Source organism: Ceratosolen solmsi, unplaced genomic scaffold (genome assembly GCF_000503995.2).
Source record: "Ceratosolen solmsi marchali unplaced genomic scaffold, CerSol_1.0 scaffold1, whole genome shotgun sequence".
In the NCBI taxonomy this organism is placed as follows: domain Eukaryota; kingdom Metazoa; phylum Arthropoda; class Insecta; order Hymenoptera; family Agaonidae; genus Ceratosolen; species Ceratosolen solmsi.
The window spans coordinates 1,245,967-1,263,971 of NW_011948415.1; the positions used below are offsets into that span (position 1 = coordinate 1,245,967).

Genomic DNA, 18,005 nt, shown 5'->3' on the forward strand with positions numbered 1-18,005 from the left:
GAAAAACAAAACTTAGATGAAATCGTCTGAATTTGTTCATTATTTTACATTTATTATATTAATATTCAAATATAACAATAATAATGAATAAATAATGTGATTATAAATTTTATAATCATAATTGAATTCATCATTATTCAGTTCTCCGCTATTAATAAAAGATGACTTGGACAACGAGTTTTATCATATTAATACAATAATTTTAATTTTTTTTCTCCAAGAGGTTATTTATCAAAACTCATTGAAGTTTTTTTCACATAAAATAATGGGCAAACTTATTAAAGATGCACATTCAGTCTGGAATACGTTAAATGGAATATTTCTTGTTTTCAAACCTGCGGGAATTCATTATTTAGGAACTCTAAACACGTTAAATTTGAATTTACAAAGAGGTAATAAAAATACAATTATCTTGCTTTAACTATATATTGAAGTAAAAAAAAAATTCATTAAATACCACAATATATGTAAATAAATATGTCAAATATTATAGATTTCAATAAGCTAGAAGTGCGCCCACCTATGAAGTATGTAAGTATCGAAGGGCCAACAAATAAGGAAATGAGGGTTGTAGTGCGAGATAGTTACGCGGATAATCCTCTTGTAGTTGGACCACGGTTTAGAGAGAAAAACTTCAGAATGGTTACGGTGAATAATTTGGATATAGACACCTCTGGGGTATTAGTTGTCGCAATCAATTATGGCACAAGACTTAGGTATGTATTTAAAGAATTTCGACCAACGGTGTTATATAAAGTAAAAGGAATACTAGGACAAATGAGAAGAAACAATTTCATGGATGGAGCAATTGTTGAAAAATCTACTTGGAAACATATAAGAAGAGAGCATATCGATCGTGTATGTGCATCGATGCAGGCTTCCCATCAGAAAATGATGTTCCAGTATGTTGATAATATATGCTAATGCAAATTGTTTTAAATAAATTTTAATTTTAATTTTATGCGATATAAAATATTTTAGACTTAGCGGACTAGATATACAGAGTCAAGAGGCATACGAGCTAGCTGTTAAAGGACCTATAAGGCCAAATGATCCTAATATTCCCTTATTATACTCAATCAAGTGCATTAATTTTACACCACCTGAATTTACATTAGGTAAACATTGCTATTCTATATAAACTTTAATAATGTCAGCGTTAACATAAAAAAATATTTTCGTTTCTAGAAATTGTGTGTATAAATACATCATCGGAATATTTAAAAAGTGTAACTGCAGAAATAGGTATTAAACTTCATAGTACGGCTCATTGCAATTACTTACACTGCTCTCAATATGGTCTATTTCATGTAAAAGATTCATTATTGTCAAAACATTGGAATCTGAGTAATATTTTAAATAATATGAACATGTGCCAAAATCTTATTTCAAAGCATTCGTCGATATTATCTGAAAAACAGCCTAATCTTGCAATGCAAATAGCTACGTGAAAATTTAATAAATAAGATAATGTAAATACAAATTATAAAATAATACGAATTTTAATAAGATTAAATATAACTCTTTTTATTAACATCATTGTAATTGTCGTTTATAAGATTAAAGTGCGAATATCCCTGCTGTTTTAATCTCCATTAAGATGTTGCATCTATTGCCACTGGAAGTTTTTAGTAAAAATAATGCATTCTCCTTAATCTAATGTCAAAGTAAGAAATTCAATGATAAAAAAATTAATATCTATACTTCCACAAATGACGGTTCGGCTTCACTTTTGTTATTATTATTTTTAATATATAATCCAGTTCAATAATATGGCATGACCTTTCATCTTAATATTCAAACTGACAACCCTTTATCAATTTTCATCAAGCCAATATACCTATTGATTCGAAGAAAATTGACAAATACTGGCAAATTATAATAACCAGCTTTTGTACTAGGAAAATGAATCTCGAAACTGCTAAAGTCTTATTTTCTTAATCTTCTTCTCTGAAAAAGGCATCTCACTTTTCCTTTCAAGCTCAGAGACATTACTGTTGCAAGCTTCGTTACTACTAGAATCCGAGGAAACTGATATCCTCCTTCGTTTCTTGCCAACTTTAACGCTCTCGTCTTCCTCCTCTTGTGCTACATTATCGACGCAATTTAAAATAGAATTATCTGAACTAGAATTTCTTTCTGCACTTTTATTTCTTGTGGAGGGACTGCTGCTGCTCTCGTGTTTACCGTGACGATCTCGCAATCGTCTATCCACGCTATCGTACCGCTCACGAGAACGACTATTGCGCTTATCGCGTTCCCGGCTACGACTGCGACGCTTCCGATGTGACTCGATGTCCGAGTCTTCGGAATTACGATCATCCAACTTGTAAGAATGAAGCATTCGATACTTGGATAAACTTTGTGACCAGCTCTGCATCTTCATGCTTTTAGCTATCACACGTTTCTGGTGGTCAAGTTGAGGAAACAAATCTGAAAAGTCAATCATTACATTGCAATCAATCATCATCACATTACATTACATTACTTTCAATAGAATTATTGAACCTTTACGGATTGCTTAGCAGTCAGCTAGAATTAAATATTTATGTATCCTATCGTGTTTTTCACAAAACTCTTAATTTTATATCCACGTTTCTTTTTTCTTTTTTCTTTTTTTTTTTGTCTCATACGTTATTAAAAAATTTGTTAAAAATGCATATCAATATTCAATATTATTTTTAAAAAATAGTAATACCTTGAGATTTTTCGAGAGCTTCTTTAGCCGAATTCATTTCAGCTTCTTGAATACTATGACCAGATGCTTTAGCCAATCGCTTTCCTTGAAAATATACAGCAACTGTATAAACACGTGTATTCGTAGGGCCTTTACATTCGATTACTCTAAAATACAACACAAACGATATCGGCAATTGTTAGCTATTTGAAATAAATAAATATCAAAGTAGATAATAAATGCACTAACTTATATACAGGTATATCCGGTTCCCCTCCATCCATAGTGCGCAAAGTTAAACAGCATTGTTGTAACTTGCTCTTTGGATCATTCCAGTCTTGATTCATTATAAAGTCCTGAAGACGAGGGAAGAAGCAAACATTGCAAAATACCTGACAATATATCAAACCCTTATCAACATATAGAGCACCCAAGAATGCTTCTAGCAAATCTGCTCTATCTTTTGTCTTTAGCTCCGCCTTAGGGTTTCCGTAAACAGCATACTGAGTCATGCCTAAATCATCACATACAACGGCTTGTGTTTTATTATTAACCAATGAACTACGCAAAAGCTGTAATGTAAAATAATACATGAAAAGTAATTGCACATTGTAGGTAATTATATTACATATCTTAATTAAAGACTTTATAAATTTATTATAAAGGGTCGGTAATTCTGTGCCCCATACTCCATCCCTTAGCAAAAACATATAAACAAATGTAACAACCCGAAAAGATTAAATAGAAGCCCAATCGATATAGATACATATATACGTTTGTGTCCGCGCGCGTGTGTGCGTGCGTGCGTGCGTGCGTGCGTGCGTGCGTGCGTGCGTGCGTGCGTGCGTGCGTGCGTATATATATCAAAATTATTTCTAGCTACCTCGGACTAGACATCATTTTTGAAAATCATTTCGACATAATATTCATTATATCATAATACTCATTTACAAATTACAAAAATTAAAAAAAATATACCGCCCTTTGCGTACTTTAAAAATAATAAAACACAAACTTTCTATCGATCTATATTTAAAATTTCCTATCTTCGTAAATATTCACCATAATGGTCTTTTTATTTTAAAAATCTATAATTCAGCTCATTCTAGTTAGGTTTTCACTAAAATTTGTTTAATTCGAAGTTCGAAAAGTTCGAAAAAAATTAATTTATGCGCATGCGTGAACGTTTATTGTGAAAAAAATCTCTAATTTAAGTCATTATGTAATTGTCAATATCTAATTAGTAAATAAATGATAAATATCCTCGGTAAAAAATGTTCTAATCAGCTTTTATTATAAATCATGAGATTCTATATTTGTACTTAATAATGCAACCATAATACACTTAATAATGAGTGAATATAATAAAACATAATCCAATATTAATAATATTTCTCTTAATTTTGTAAATATCTGCGGAAATAATTATTTTTTTGATATTAGCACGATGCAAGCATCTAATGGCATCCCATCTAAATTTTCGTAAAATGCAATTTGATATGAGTATATGTATGACTGCAAATCGAAAAACAATAATTTTCTATTATAAAAATTGACAATGACATGGCTACTATTACTTTATTGAAAATGTAAGACCAATGCAATCGAAGAAAGCTTTTATTAGAGAGACACGATTATCAGAAATTATAAAAGAATTCGTTATTATATTTATGATAAATGATAATTCAATTTTTTGTAAAGTTCAATTAAATAATGATAATTTTTTTAATTATATAAGAAAAATTCATCAATGTAATGAATATTCATTGTAATGATTGTCTTTTATCTACTAAACATGTTTTATTACGTAATGATTATCAAATTCGTCGGATTTTCCATAAGAAAATTTACATAAACGCATCATATAGTTTATTTTTCACGATTAATATTTAATTTAAACTAATTTTAATGAAAGTGTAATTAAAATGAACCAAAGCGCAATTTTTTACGTATCAACGCATTCCGTAATTACGAATATGTATGTTTGACAAAATCGATTGAGCCAATATTCATATATTTTGTAAATAATCTAAAGGAATGCAATTTAAAATAATCATATTTTAACATGAAGTAGATAGTATTTCGAAATTTCATAAGCTTGCATCATGATGAAGTAGTGAAGAAATGTTAAATTTTTTAACAACTTGAAAGTGATCTCAAAGCAAAATGTAATAGTACATTCATTGTACATTGATTCTCATACATCGACTCTTATACGGGAAAATGTTTATAAAATATAACATAATATTAATAAAATATTTTCCATTTTGATCGAAAATCCATTATTACTAATATACCCAAAGGATTTTTCTTTTTAATCGAAAATTACTAAAATTATTAATTTTCTTAGCCCTATTGGAATCGTAATTAAACTCTCCCATAATTGCAAATTTATCTGCTTAAAAGCATTTATAAAAAGAGATCAGCATTACTGTGATTTTAGATTTAATACTAAATAGCTTAATTGTGTCATTTAATTAACACTCGCGTGATACATACCTTATGAGATATGTATCAACAGCATTTATTTGAACCATCTGTACTACTTTATAGATTATCTGTAGTTGCTAAAGATTCGCAATTTTATTTTAATAGAAACTTAGAGAAAAAAAATTATTATGCTTTATATGAAAAATACAAAATAATAAAATACATTATTAAATTTTTAACGTTTCTTTTTTTTTTTTTTTTTTGTATTTTCAAATATAATAATTATATAGATAATTATTTTATTGTATTAACAAATTGAAAAACTCGCCAATAGTTGCAAAAATATCGGCAAACTTATTGATAAAATGAAAATAACTGTTAACTATTAAGTAATAATGATGTAATACTTATGTATCGACTAGAAACACACTGTTTCCAGAAATAATATAATTAATGAAAAGAAGAGTTCATCAATACCAAGAAATTAAGGTGTTTAAAATAATTTCAAATATTTTAATGATTACGTACTGTTAGTAATAATAAAGTAAATAAACAATAAATATAAAATGCGGGGAAAGACTTTGGCTAAATTTTGTGATATCAGAGAATATCATTCTCAATTATCGCAATAAAGTAGATAAAATAACGAACTAATCGTTACGAAACCGCGCTAAATTATTCACAAATCTAGGAAAAAATTAATTATTGTGCTACAATTTTAATAAACAATATAGCAATTAGAATTCTTTCAAATGTCTTGTAAATTTTCAAAAAAGAAAATATGAGAGGAAAGAACTTAATTCTATTACTAAACACTCGCCCATTAATTACATTATAATATGAAAGTGCGTATAAAATAAGTAAATTAAAAATTAAAAATTATCTTACCGATAAATGGCCTTCGTGATGTTCTGGAAAAAATTTGTATAAATACTCCGATACTATTAATTGTAATACTGTATCTCCGAGAAATTCCAAGCGTTGATTAGAGCCTAATGTTAAATTCGTGTAACCGATACTTCTATCTGTAAATGCTCTAGCTAAAAGGCGAATATGTGAAAATTCTACCCCAATACCATCTTCAAATTTGGTCAGTTTCTGTAAAATATAATCAATTCAATGGATTATTAAACTTATAATGTAGCCAGCACGTTTATTCGACTACACCCTCGATTATAATATGACAACAATTTGAAATTCGAAGTGCACGAATGTATGAATGGGCTCGATTGTAAATAAAAATTCTAAATTTAATTTACTATATAGAGATACATATCGTTCTTACCGTGTTTTTTTTTTGCCCCCCCCCCCCAATTTACGCAATGAATTAGACATCCCTTGTAAGAGAGATAGCGAGATTGACGATTGGGACTCTTCCCAATAATGCTCTAACTTATTTCTTTGTAATTAAAAGTATGATAACAAGAATAAAAAAAAGAAGAAAAAAAATTAATCGATATCCAATGACATTAAAATATCCATATAAATACGAGCAAAGTCGATGAATAAAGTAAATAATGTCGAAGATCGCTTATTCGTAATCGCTTATTGTGCTACCGTGAATATGACGTAGCGTGGGTATCTGGTCTCACCTCGCACCGATTATACAAGAACAACCCGACTAAAGAATATCACGGATAATCCATCAACTCGGATACTCGTCGTACCTTATTTAATTCGAGCCAAACTGAGGCAAATTCGTCTTTATTGTAAAGAGAGAAAAATAATAATAATAATAATAATAATAATAATAATAATAATAATAATAATAAACAAATAAATAAATAAATAAATCTCCCAAACTGTAAATAGAATAGTATAACGAATACCTGTAGTAACTCAAAACTCGGTATCCATTGTCTATCCCCGGTTGGTTCTTGCTCTTGTAATGGATGCCTGGGATAATTTACCCACATGTTCAACAGGTCCTGCTCCTCTTTAAAAAGTGTCTCACCGAAAACAGTATCAGCTATTTTAATACCGCCATCGAGAAACAAAGCACCCATTAAAGCTTCAAAGCAATTGGCCATCGCATGCCTTAGTTCCAAATCATGGCACAGATCGCTTCCATGAGCATAAAGCATATATTGTTCCAAATTTAGCTTCTTCGCAAGCACAGCGAGATGCTGATTTTGAACAATGGCGGCTCGATAGGTAGCTAATCCTCCTTCCTCTAAATCTGGAAACATATGGAACAGGTGTATCGAGGTAAGGAACTCAACAACCGCATCTCCCAGGAACTCCAGCCTTTCATTATGTGCTATTGATGATTCAGTTTCCTTTTTGGCACCGAATCTCGACATAATATTAATGAGAGTATTGATGCCCCGCTTTCGCGTATTCATATAATGAATTCTTCGATCGCCATACTCTGGTTGACGAATACCACAGTTAGTCAATGAATTTCTTGCATGATCTGGATTCGTGCCGAAGTTTTCTCGATAACTTGGATGAGTTAGTGCTAATTTTCAAATTAATAACAAACAAACAAACAAAAAGAATAAATGTTCAGTCACAGATTACTAATTGAGAGATAATATTGCGAAAACGTAATGCCAATTTGAAATAAATTTGCAAATAAACTACATCAACATTTTTTTAACTTTTAATTTCCATTCAAAATTCATGATTACTGTGAAAATAATTTTAAATTACTATTCAAGCGTTAAATTCATTGTTGATTATAATTAATTTTATATTATAGTTAATTTACATGCCATTGTGCTTTATGTATTTATTCTGGTTTTTTTTTTCTTTTTTTTTCTTTTTTTTTTCTTTTTTTTCTTTTCTTTTTTTCGTACCTGCAGTAATATATCATTGAATAGTTAAAAATGTCTTGATGTAAATCGCTTACAATTTAACAAAGAATCACATTTAAAGAAACAGGTCGATTTTAAACTATGAATTTAAAATGTAATGTACGATAAATCAATTATTACCCAGTTGCAATAGATATCTATTTTTAAATCGATAGTTGAGAGATTGTTCGAGATTATCTAGAGACTTATGAAAACGCAGGTGACAGACAAGGACAGGTATGAGCATCGCATGCTGGACAATATCGCACATAATTCCGGTACGATAAAAACCATCGGAGCTAACGTCCACTGTAACGTCTCGTTTCATTTTGCTCTGAGTTCGTAATTCTTGAAGTTTATTTTCTTTAGCTTCGAGCTTACGCTTGTCTTCAAACGATGGCTTTGGCATATTGGCGAGCAAATGGCGAAACTTGACATAGTCGCGCCAAGCTCTCTGATAGCTACAAGATGTTTATTACAGAAAATCGTTTATTAATTTTTTTTTTTTTTTTTTTTCATGAATAAAAATCATATTATTAAAAACATCAATTATATTAATTTATCTAATACCGTCGAAAGAGTATTGCATTAATGAAACGTAATGGAAAAATCTCAATATATTTCCGATTTAGCAAATGCAATAGATTCTTCAGAAAATATAAAATACTAAAATACTTAAATAATTATTCGTAAATTAGGGCATCAAATAGAATGTAAATATTTTATCAGTGATTAATAAGCTTATAGTTTTCGCAATTTGTAAGACGCAAATTGTATGATGTAAATTTTTATCAACAATTTTTCATATAATATTTAAAAACAATATGTAATACAAATAATATTTAATATATTTTATAAATAGTTATATCGTACATTATTTGCTTTAACAAAACAATATAGAAGAAAATGAAACAATTAAGAATCATTTAAAATAAAATGGAACATAATGGAACATTCAATTTTTCAATTTTCAATTTTAAAATGCTTTATTTGCCCATTGCTTTATTTTATTTTATCCTCTCTTTATACATTAATACTTTAATAAAATAACTTTACATTACAAAAAAATGGATTATAACTTTTTTAATAATTAAATAAAATTCCAGTGTCATGTAGCAAAAAAAAAAAAAAAATCATAGTAATAAAGAAATTCAAGATTTCCAAATAAAAAAAGTCTAAAAGTTTTTAAAAATATCTCCGTCAGAATTTATCGTTTGGTTTATAAATTTATATTTAAATTTGGTAAATTGGCAGTAGATGAAACGCATTCGTCATGCATACTTTTAATATAAACAAAAATTTTAAATATTTGTACTTAAAACTGTTTGTCGTTCGTTTTCTTGCATATAATGTTCAAACAAAATATTTATTATTATCAAATAGAATGCAAATATAATTGTAAGATTTCACCTTCTCCATAAATAATTGTTAAATAAAATGTATCATTACAATTTCGTATTTAACTAATAAACCACAGTTTTATACACACCAATTTTATAATTCTCTTTCATTATACTGTATCACCGTCGTTATTGTCGTTATTCATCCATAAAAGTTCCAATAAATTATATGCTAAATTTAAATTTAAGAAAAATTCTAAAGGAAAAGGATATAGTAGTGTTTGACAAAATATAATTGCGTATATATGTATAAATAACTAGTAATTTGTTTTTAAACCTCTCGATAGTAATAATCGTCAGATAATAATATACGTTAGTATTTTCTTTACTTGTTTATAATTCAATTATTAGGAAAACATTTTTTGAAAATGTAGCTACTAGTCGCCCTATCTCATCAATTTTCTCATATTTTAATGTTTCTCATAATTCTCATAAAATTTCTCATACGTTTTAAATAAGGTTTCACTTAAAATTCAAAGTTTTTTTTATATAATTGTCAATTATTAATTTTATTACTACACAATAGAAAAACTTAATTAAAAAAGTTAATTAATAATAATGATAACATTGATTGAATTGATTATAATTATACCAAAATTTATGCGAACCAATAAGTATTGAAATTACAATTACTCACTCGGTATTTCCAGCATAACTTAGTTGAGGCGGTCGAATACCGAAATGAACGATTTCGGGATAAGCGATAACACCTGGTGGTTGATCTGTTTGACTTCTATCCAATTGATCCACTCGAACACTACAAGGTTTTTTACCTGGATACGTAACAACCATTCCCTTAACCTCATCTGCAAAGTTTTGCCACTGAAACTGTGGCATTTCCAGTAACTTGGGTAATTCATCCGGATTAATCAATAAAGAACTACTTTTTATAAGGTAACTTAAAACTTCATTCATAGACAATATTTCTTGGCCATTGTCAGGTAAATCGCGGACAAATCTTGGCATAAAATGAAATTGACCACAACCATTTTTATCTTGAGCAGCCTGTAAGTCAAAATCTACTAATTCTAAGACTTCTTGAAATAAATAATTTTCTGAAATACATTAATAATGTCACCTACGTGTAATTATATTTATTTGCATCTTACTTTTATAACCGAACATAGAACTTGAAAGGAACTTACGAAAATAATCCAGCTCTCTGATTGTAAAATTTTCGGGCATCTTCTCTTCAATGTACAGAACAGTGTACTCGATGTTAAAACGTATAACTTTACACGTTGGCAATTTTACTAAAGGAAAATGCGAAAACATTGAAAACCCTTCGAATATAAATTCATGCTCATCGTGCTTGATAATAGTAGGAGTTTTTGTAAGAAAATTTGTCGGTGGACTAATGGTTATTCGATAATGAAATAATTTATCTGCATTATTAGTATTGGGATCACATTTTTCTAACGCTCCTTCTCCGGCATATATGCCATGACGGATACCAGATCTACGTGATTTTGCACTACATCTACACAATGGTCCGTCATTCATCTAAAATTAATTTTCAAACTTGTAATCATAACAATATTTAAATTATATTATATTAAATGGTATATATTTTTATAAGTTATAAACTTTGGGAAATTATTTAATTATCCATGATTATTAATTACTTCGCCAGGATCATTAAACCACATTTCAGGATGAAGCCTTTGAGGATGCTGTTTCTTAGCCATCAATTCTTCCATAGTTCTATCATCCTCATCAACTGAGTCATCGCTGTCCGTCGAAGAGCTACTACAAGCTTCTGATTTATGTCTGCAAAGACGCGCTCTTGTTTTTCTTGGAGGTGGTTCATAAGGAGACTGAAAGCACGTAATTTCAAATGTCAAAAAAAAAATAGATGTATTTAAATAATTTTTAAATTGATGATAAAAATTAATTTACATGATCTGCTCTTGCAGCATCGGCTCTATCAATAAGTATTGTTTTAAAATCGTCGCAAAGTTCGATTAATTTTTTAGTACCTCTCATTAATTTACTCTTTTTTTCATCCCTATTGTAATACAAATCAGCTGGTGCAGTTCTTGTCCAAATTTTTCTTTCAAACGTCCCATCACTTTCCAATTCATTTAATTTTCTCTTGATATCCTCGCTTGTTGCACAATAATTGCGCCTAATGCATGAAAATAATAAAATTAATAATGTGATTATAAATAAAGTGCATCGACAATGCTATTGTATAAATTTACCTATATTTTTCTAATAACATTTCTCTTTCGCTAAGGCTTTTATGCTTTAGGTGATTGTTACTACGCATCGACTGCATAGATGAATGAGATTCTTGTGATCTAGATCTTCTTTTACTTCTACTTCTGCTCAAAGATCGTCTATTTCTGCTTCTACTTTCCGATCTTTTACTTCTACTTCTGCTTTCTGATCTTTTACTTCTGCTTTTTGATCTTTCGCTTCTGGCTGAACAATGGTTATTAAAAAAATTATTGCTCATATAAGATTTCTTGTCCAAACTTCTGCTTCTTCTTTTATAAAATCGTTCCCTTGAATTCCTTCTTTCCTTGCTTCTCCCTCTAGATCTACTAAAGTAATCATCGTATTTTCTTCTAGTGTTAAATTTATTTAAATGAAATCTATTTTCAGGACTATTAGAGCGTCTTAAATCAGTGTCCAGTGGTTTATGTCTTACATCTGCACATACAGTTTTCGTCTTCAAATTGGAATTAGTGACTGATGTCTGGATTGACCAAGATGCATTCTCAGTTCCCCATTTACCCGTATCGATCTTACCTTCTGTTTGATATGGATTTTTTGAACTCCAATTATAGTTGTAATTAGTTGCCTGAGTTTGGGAATAAGACGAGGCATAATAATCTTGGTTTTCTTGAGTCGATGTACGATTTTGATATTCATAGCTACAGTATGATGTAACGGATGCAACAGGATAGGTAGTATCAGACTCTGGAGGAGGAACTGGAAAGTATGATTCGTTCGAATAATTGTAATTTCCATAATTGGGTGGTGGAACGGAATAAGACGGTGGTGGAGGGGCAACTTGGGTAGGATAATTAAACGGAGAATTTGAATAATATGTAAAATTTTCTGTTTGCGAGGAATCTGCAGCCCAGTAATACGGACATTCTGCATTTAATGGTACGTTATCCATTTCTTTAGAAATGGCTGCTCTGAAATTCTACACCAATAAAATTAATTAAATTGCCATCTGATTAATAATCGCGACATATACTTTAAAAACATCATTAATCATTTATTTCAACAATTGATTTTATGGCTAACAAAAATATTTAAATCCTTTACAAATATTAATTATTAATGCTTAAATAAAATAATTTATAACAAAATTAATAAATTGCCAACTACTCACTAATACTATTTTACTTCCATAATATAATTTCTTTGGCTACCGAAATAAATTCATTATTAAATATCTCTCTGTCTTCTATGACCAGTAATGGTTAATACCCATCGTCACCATATACTATACTCCTCCATTTGCTTTTCCTTTGCAGAATACATCATGTATTCATATTTTTTACGCATGCGTTCTATAATAATTATCTACACTAAAATATTTGAAATTCAACGGAGTTTGCAAAGACTTATGGACAATAAGGTATTTATTTATATTTATCACTATTTGACCACACATTACAATACGTACTTCTCTTACATTATAATTTTAATCGAACATTAAACATCAATTAATAGAAAGAAAAATACTTAAAACGCACTCGATAAGAGTAATCTTATATATCTAGCAAATCTGCATCAATCTGTTAATGATCTTTACGTATTACTGCTGCAGATGATTAATCACTGCACTTTTCGAAATTATTGTGAACCATGGAATGGACAACAAGAATGTCGTGCTTAGAGCGCGCGATTCAAGTAAATGTTTCATCATTATATTAACTTCCTGACAGCTGTTTTTTCAATGTTGAATGATGATATTCTTTGGTCAACAATGGATTGTAGTGTGCAATATAGCGTATCCTTACACTAACACACACGCACCGATGTGCATACCAAAAAATTGTTGAAACATCACAGTTTCAATCAATCGCTGTAATATATATAATAGAAATGAAATAATTCGCAAATGAACATTGTGTTTTTATTTTCATCAATGGGGTCTGATCAACTTAATGCTTAATCTTAACGATAAAGCCATATATAATTATAAACGATCCAAAAAATTCAATTAAAATTAAACAAAATCCATTAAAAAAAAAAAAATCTATATATATATATATATATATATATATATGCATGTGTGTATGGCTGTGTGTGTGTGTGTGTGTATATTCTGTTACACACAATTAAAATGCATCCACATTTAAATGTAAATTCAAAAGATTTTGTACACAAACGAATTTAAGATAGAACAATATTTTTAATAGATAAAATATCCTTCGAGATTCGCTATTGCCCATCAATCATAAGACATAATAATGTTATATATATATAATAATATAATAATGTTCATATTTTAATATTAATAAATAATTCAATTAAAGTATTAAAATATACAAATTCGTAGAATTTACTTAATCCAATATATTACGCGCTATATGCGTGCGTGCGCGTGTGCATTGGAAAAAAAGGTATTTTTAATGTCTTTAATCGCTTTATAAAATTATATTTAAAATTTTTATAATTATGCGTATTTAACAAATTTGTTTATAATTATATAAAAGTGAGTCAGAGGATTTTTTACGAAAATTAATTTCTAATCTTCAGAAATTACTCTATTTAATAGATACAAATTTGAAAAGATAATTTCTTTAAATAAGGTATAACATTATTCTAATTTTATTATTTTTACTTATCTATAATTACCACATATTACTGCATTATTTTTTAGGACTGCAATTTTAATATACTATATAAAACAAATATGAAATAAAATATTTTCCGTACTGCATTTATCAGTGCAAGTTTTTCTATTTGTATGTAAAAAACATATGTCAACATTCAAAATTTCTATCCCAATTACTTCATTGATTGACCATTAAAAGTAATGTATCTTCAAAATTTTTATTGCATTTAATATATCTCATTCATATTATTTTTAAAAATTTCAATATACGTCTAGCATACATCAAGGATATCATCTCTAATTAAACAAATGTATTTCCTTATGAATCAAATTGACATCCCTATTCATCAAAATGGTGGACAAGTAGAATTGAAGCTCATACTTTGGTATTTTTAGTTTGAGTTCGAATGAGAGATAGGCATTATAGACGGTATTGTAGATCTCTGCTATTCGCTCTAAGCTTTCTTCTTCTTCACTGGTGGACAAGTATATCCGGCCCTAATGATATATTTAAGACAGCTATAAGATATTTAAAAGACATACTACAATATTTTTTTATTAAGAATCCATACTCTATTATTATCTACTTTCAGTTGCAAAGAAATTTATTACAAAATTTACTATACTAAAGACGTGTGCATGAAGTATAAATGACTTGGGCAACGAATTGGAATAAAAATTAAAATTGATTTTTCATTGGATCAGAGTAGTTTCAGTCAAACATATATAAGTGTTTGTTTACATATGAGATTTCATAATATCTTTAAATAAATTTTATCATAGGCTGGAAGAAAAAATACTTTATATACATATATATGCATACATATTTGTTCGTGCGTTCATAATAAAAACAATACAAAATTTAATATATACAAATATGGTTGCGAGATCAGTGCATAAACTTGCTACATTTTTAGGGTTTCTTTCAATTTTTCATGCAGCCTACTCAGCTGTGCAACGTAAGTATAATTACTTTTCGAAATAATTTAGTTTGATAGTCATTCTCATTAAAGAAAGAAAAAAAATATGAGAATTAATTTAGCCAATAATAAATCTTGATAATACATTTTTTAATTTAAATGTTCAAATGGTAATTGATTATATATTATTGCAGACCGTTCTTATTTAAGAATAACAGAGCAAGAATTTACAACATTGCCAATTGATGTAAGTATATTTATTTAAAAATCTAATTCAAAATTAATTTATTATTTATCATATATTTTCATTTCTTCTTAAGAGCGATCAATATACAGCGGAGTTTTAATAAAATTCTATGAGAATACTTAAATATTCAACCTAATCAAATACATATCGTGTTAAATTTAAATTAAATTATTTATAAAAAGTTTTAGGAAAAAATTTAGCGATAGGATTATGATAAAATTGTAATGTGTGAAACATATTTTAATAAAGTCTCGATTAATTTTGCTATTCATAATTGAAATGATTCTTATTTTAGCTAAAGAATATAAACAAGCATTAACAAGAAAATCAAGAGTTCTTATTAAAGTTTATTAAACCGCTTTTTCTTATAATTTATAATGTATGCGTATAGTAACGTATAATTGCACTTATGCTAAGAATTTATTTACAGATTATTATACAAGGAATTATGAGCATGTTTGCTGTTATGTATGGTGTAATGCATATAGCTGGTGATTTTAAGGAAATACGAGCTGTCGTAGATTTAGAAAATAAATCTTGGGATACATTGCGCAACTTACCGTCTTTTCAAATATTTAATCACAGAGGCAAATCTTTATCCCCTGAATATCTGTTATCGGAAAGTGATAGGAGAGACATGCGAGAAAAACATTTATAAAAATTTTTTGAATTTTGAAAAAAAAATTGCACCAAATAAAATTTAGCCAATTGTTAATTAATACGTAATTGAATGAAATTTCGATTAATTTTCTGAGATTACGCTATATGACGTTTTGCATTAAAAAAGTGCAATATCAATATGTATTGTTATGTATATTAAGTTAGTTTATTACAATTGTCAAATAAATTTTTATCGTGTAAAAATTAAGTTATATCTGTTAAGTTATTTATTACAATCGTAAAATATGTTTTTATCATTCCATAATATATGTGTATCCATTTTAAAAAGTAAAAAGGAAAATTTTTTGAATTATAATATGTAAGTATGAGTCATTTTCTTTATTTTCTAATAGAAAAAATTACTTTTACATTTGCATCAGTACTGAAGCGCATTCACATATTTCACAATGATGCAACGTAAAAGTATAAAGTCTTAAGATCTTAAAACACCTTCACAGATCCCTCAAATAGTAGCAACTTTAGCAAGAATGAAAAATCTATATTATATTGTATGTTTAACATAAATGCGATCACTTTTTTTGTTTTTTCTTCTCGGCTTCGATCTCTTTCTCCTTTTCAATTTCAGTTACATATTCGCCAATTGTATCGGAATCAAGCATCTAAAATATTACAGATTAATGGAGCGAAAAATTGTAAAATAGATACACAATTAATTTATTATGCGCACAATACCTGCATTGGCTGGCCTCGACGCATAACCGCTATTTCTAAATTCTTTTGACCAGATTGCACAACTTCAAGGAGTGCCCTGATAGCTAATTTTATAGTACCTTTGTCCGTGGCAACTTCTTCAACGGTGTAATATTTCTCTAAGAACTCTTTGACCGTCTTAGCATTGCGACCAGTAGCATTTGCCTACAAAATATTTATTAATACATATTTGGCATTATGCCGATACAATCGAAACTTCCAATTAATTTGCACATACTTTCCACTCGTAATAAATACCAGATGGCTCTGTTTGATATAAGTGTGGCACGCCATCGTAGTCGAAACCAGCTAAAAGACATGAAATTCCAAAAGGTCTTCGGCCGTTACTTTGCGTATACTTTTGTTTCAAGCCTGTCGATAAAATAATAACAACGTATACAATGCATACGCTAATAAAAACTGCTATATATATATATATATATATTTTTATTTTACTCACTTGCCATAAACCTTGTAATATATTCTAACGTAACTGGATCTTCTACAGTTAATTTGTGACTTTGACATTCAATTTGTGATCGATTGATTAACACTCTCGCATCGGCAGTAAGACCAGCAAATGCCATAACAACATGATCGTCGAGAAGGCAAATTTTACGGACAGTACGTTCTTCTTGAAGCTTAGCTACCGATTTCTTCTCAACGCCAAGTACTACTACATCTAATCCTCTAACTCCAACCTTCGATAAACGAGACAAAGTTTTATACAAATATATAAGTTGGAAGAGTTTTAATGGAAACGAAATTATTGAATTGACATGCTTATACCAACATATAGACCCCATCATCATGGAATACGAATACAGACAGACAAAGAAATATTTAACATAAGCAAATGGAAATAAATTTACAAATTATTTTCCATTACTTAGGGAATAAATGGAAATATTCAAAATTATAGTAAAGAGCACTCTTTATTATATTGTAATTTTACTGTAAGTCTTGAGGTTAGAATTATTTTCAATATTTACCGCTGTCGATCCTTTTCTCACGGCTTCCTGGGCATATTCGACTTGAAGTAAATGACCATCGGGAGAGAATACTGTGATAGCTCGATCGTAACGTGCCATTATTAAAATACAAGTTCACTTTAAAAATATTGATAAACTGAAAGTGACTATGCCGTTTTTCCGGTGAATATTATCCACACACATTTAACCCAAATTGACGCACTGTACCCAACATAACGACCGCACGCCTAAACGTGTGTTCAATTATTAATTTTGTAATTGAAAAAACATTGAAATACTTTGGCATTAATTAAATAGTGACTGTGATATCAGTTATGATTTGATGAATTACAGTCGAGACAATGTTTAATTAGTAATTTCTCT

General features: G+C 28.9%; 4 protein-coding genes across 4 annotated transcripts; 2 read left to right on the top strand and 2 right to left on the bottom strand.

The window, feature by feature from the left end:
* Positions 1-63: 63 nt before the first annotated feature.
* LOC105368532 (probable tRNA pseudouridine synthase 2) lies at positions 64-1,499 on the top strand. Its single transcript, XM_011507554.1, has 4 exons — positions 64-392; positions 494-902; positions 982-1,118; positions 1,189-1,499. The coding sequence occupies exons 1-4, from the start codon at positions 266-268 to the stop codon at positions 1,449-1,451; spliced, it is 936 nt and encodes a 311-aa protein (XP_011505856.1). The 5' UTR covers positions 64-265; the 3' UTR covers positions 1,452-1,499.
* Positions 1,484-12,837, bottom strand: drosha (ribonuclease 3 drosha). Its single transcript, XM_011507552.1, has 12 exons — positions 12,658-12,837; positions 11,510-12,465; positions 11,205-11,433; positions 10,931-11,122; positions 10,451-10,808; positions 9,943-10,360; positions 8,047-8,366; positions 6,937-7,568; positions 5,996-6,205; positions 2,927-3,249; positions 2,699-2,844; positions 1,484-2,433 (listed from the first exon to the last, which is right to left on the bottom strand). Exons 2-12 carry the CDS (start codon positions 12,436-12,438, stop codon positions 1,922-1,924), a joined length of 4,269 nt encoding a protein of 1,422 aa, XP_011505854.1. The 5' UTR covers positions 12,439-12,465; positions 12,658-12,837; the 3' UTR covers positions 1,484-1,921.
* A 2,099-nt stretch (positions 12,838-14,936) lies between these two features.
* On the top strand, positions 14,937-16,008 carry EMC5 (ER membrane protein complex subunit 5). Its single transcript, XM_011507555.1, has 3 exons — positions 14,937-15,071; positions 15,227-15,279; positions 15,710-16,008. The coding sequence occupies exons 1-3, from the start codon at positions 14,990-14,992 to the stop codon at positions 15,935-15,937; spliced, it is 363 nt and encodes a 120-aa protein (XP_011505857.1). The 5' UTR covers positions 14,937-14,989; the 3' UTR covers positions 15,938-16,008.
* Positions 16,009-16,263: 255 nt separating this feature from the next.
* On the bottom strand, positions 16,264-17,883 carry Prosalpha4 (proteasome alpha4 subunit). Its single transcript, XM_011507556.1, has 5 exons — positions 17,643-17,883; positions 17,111-17,351; positions 16,889-17,022; positions 16,633-16,815; positions 16,264-16,559 (listed from the first exon to the last, which is right to left on the bottom strand). The coding sequence occupies exons 1-5, from the start codon at positions 17,739-17,741 to the stop codon at positions 16,470-16,472; spliced, it is 747 nt and encodes a 248-aa protein (XP_011505858.1). The 5' UTR covers positions 17,742-17,883; the 3' UTR covers positions 16,264-16,469.
* Between the last annotated feature and the right edge of the window lie 122 nt (positions 17,884-18,005).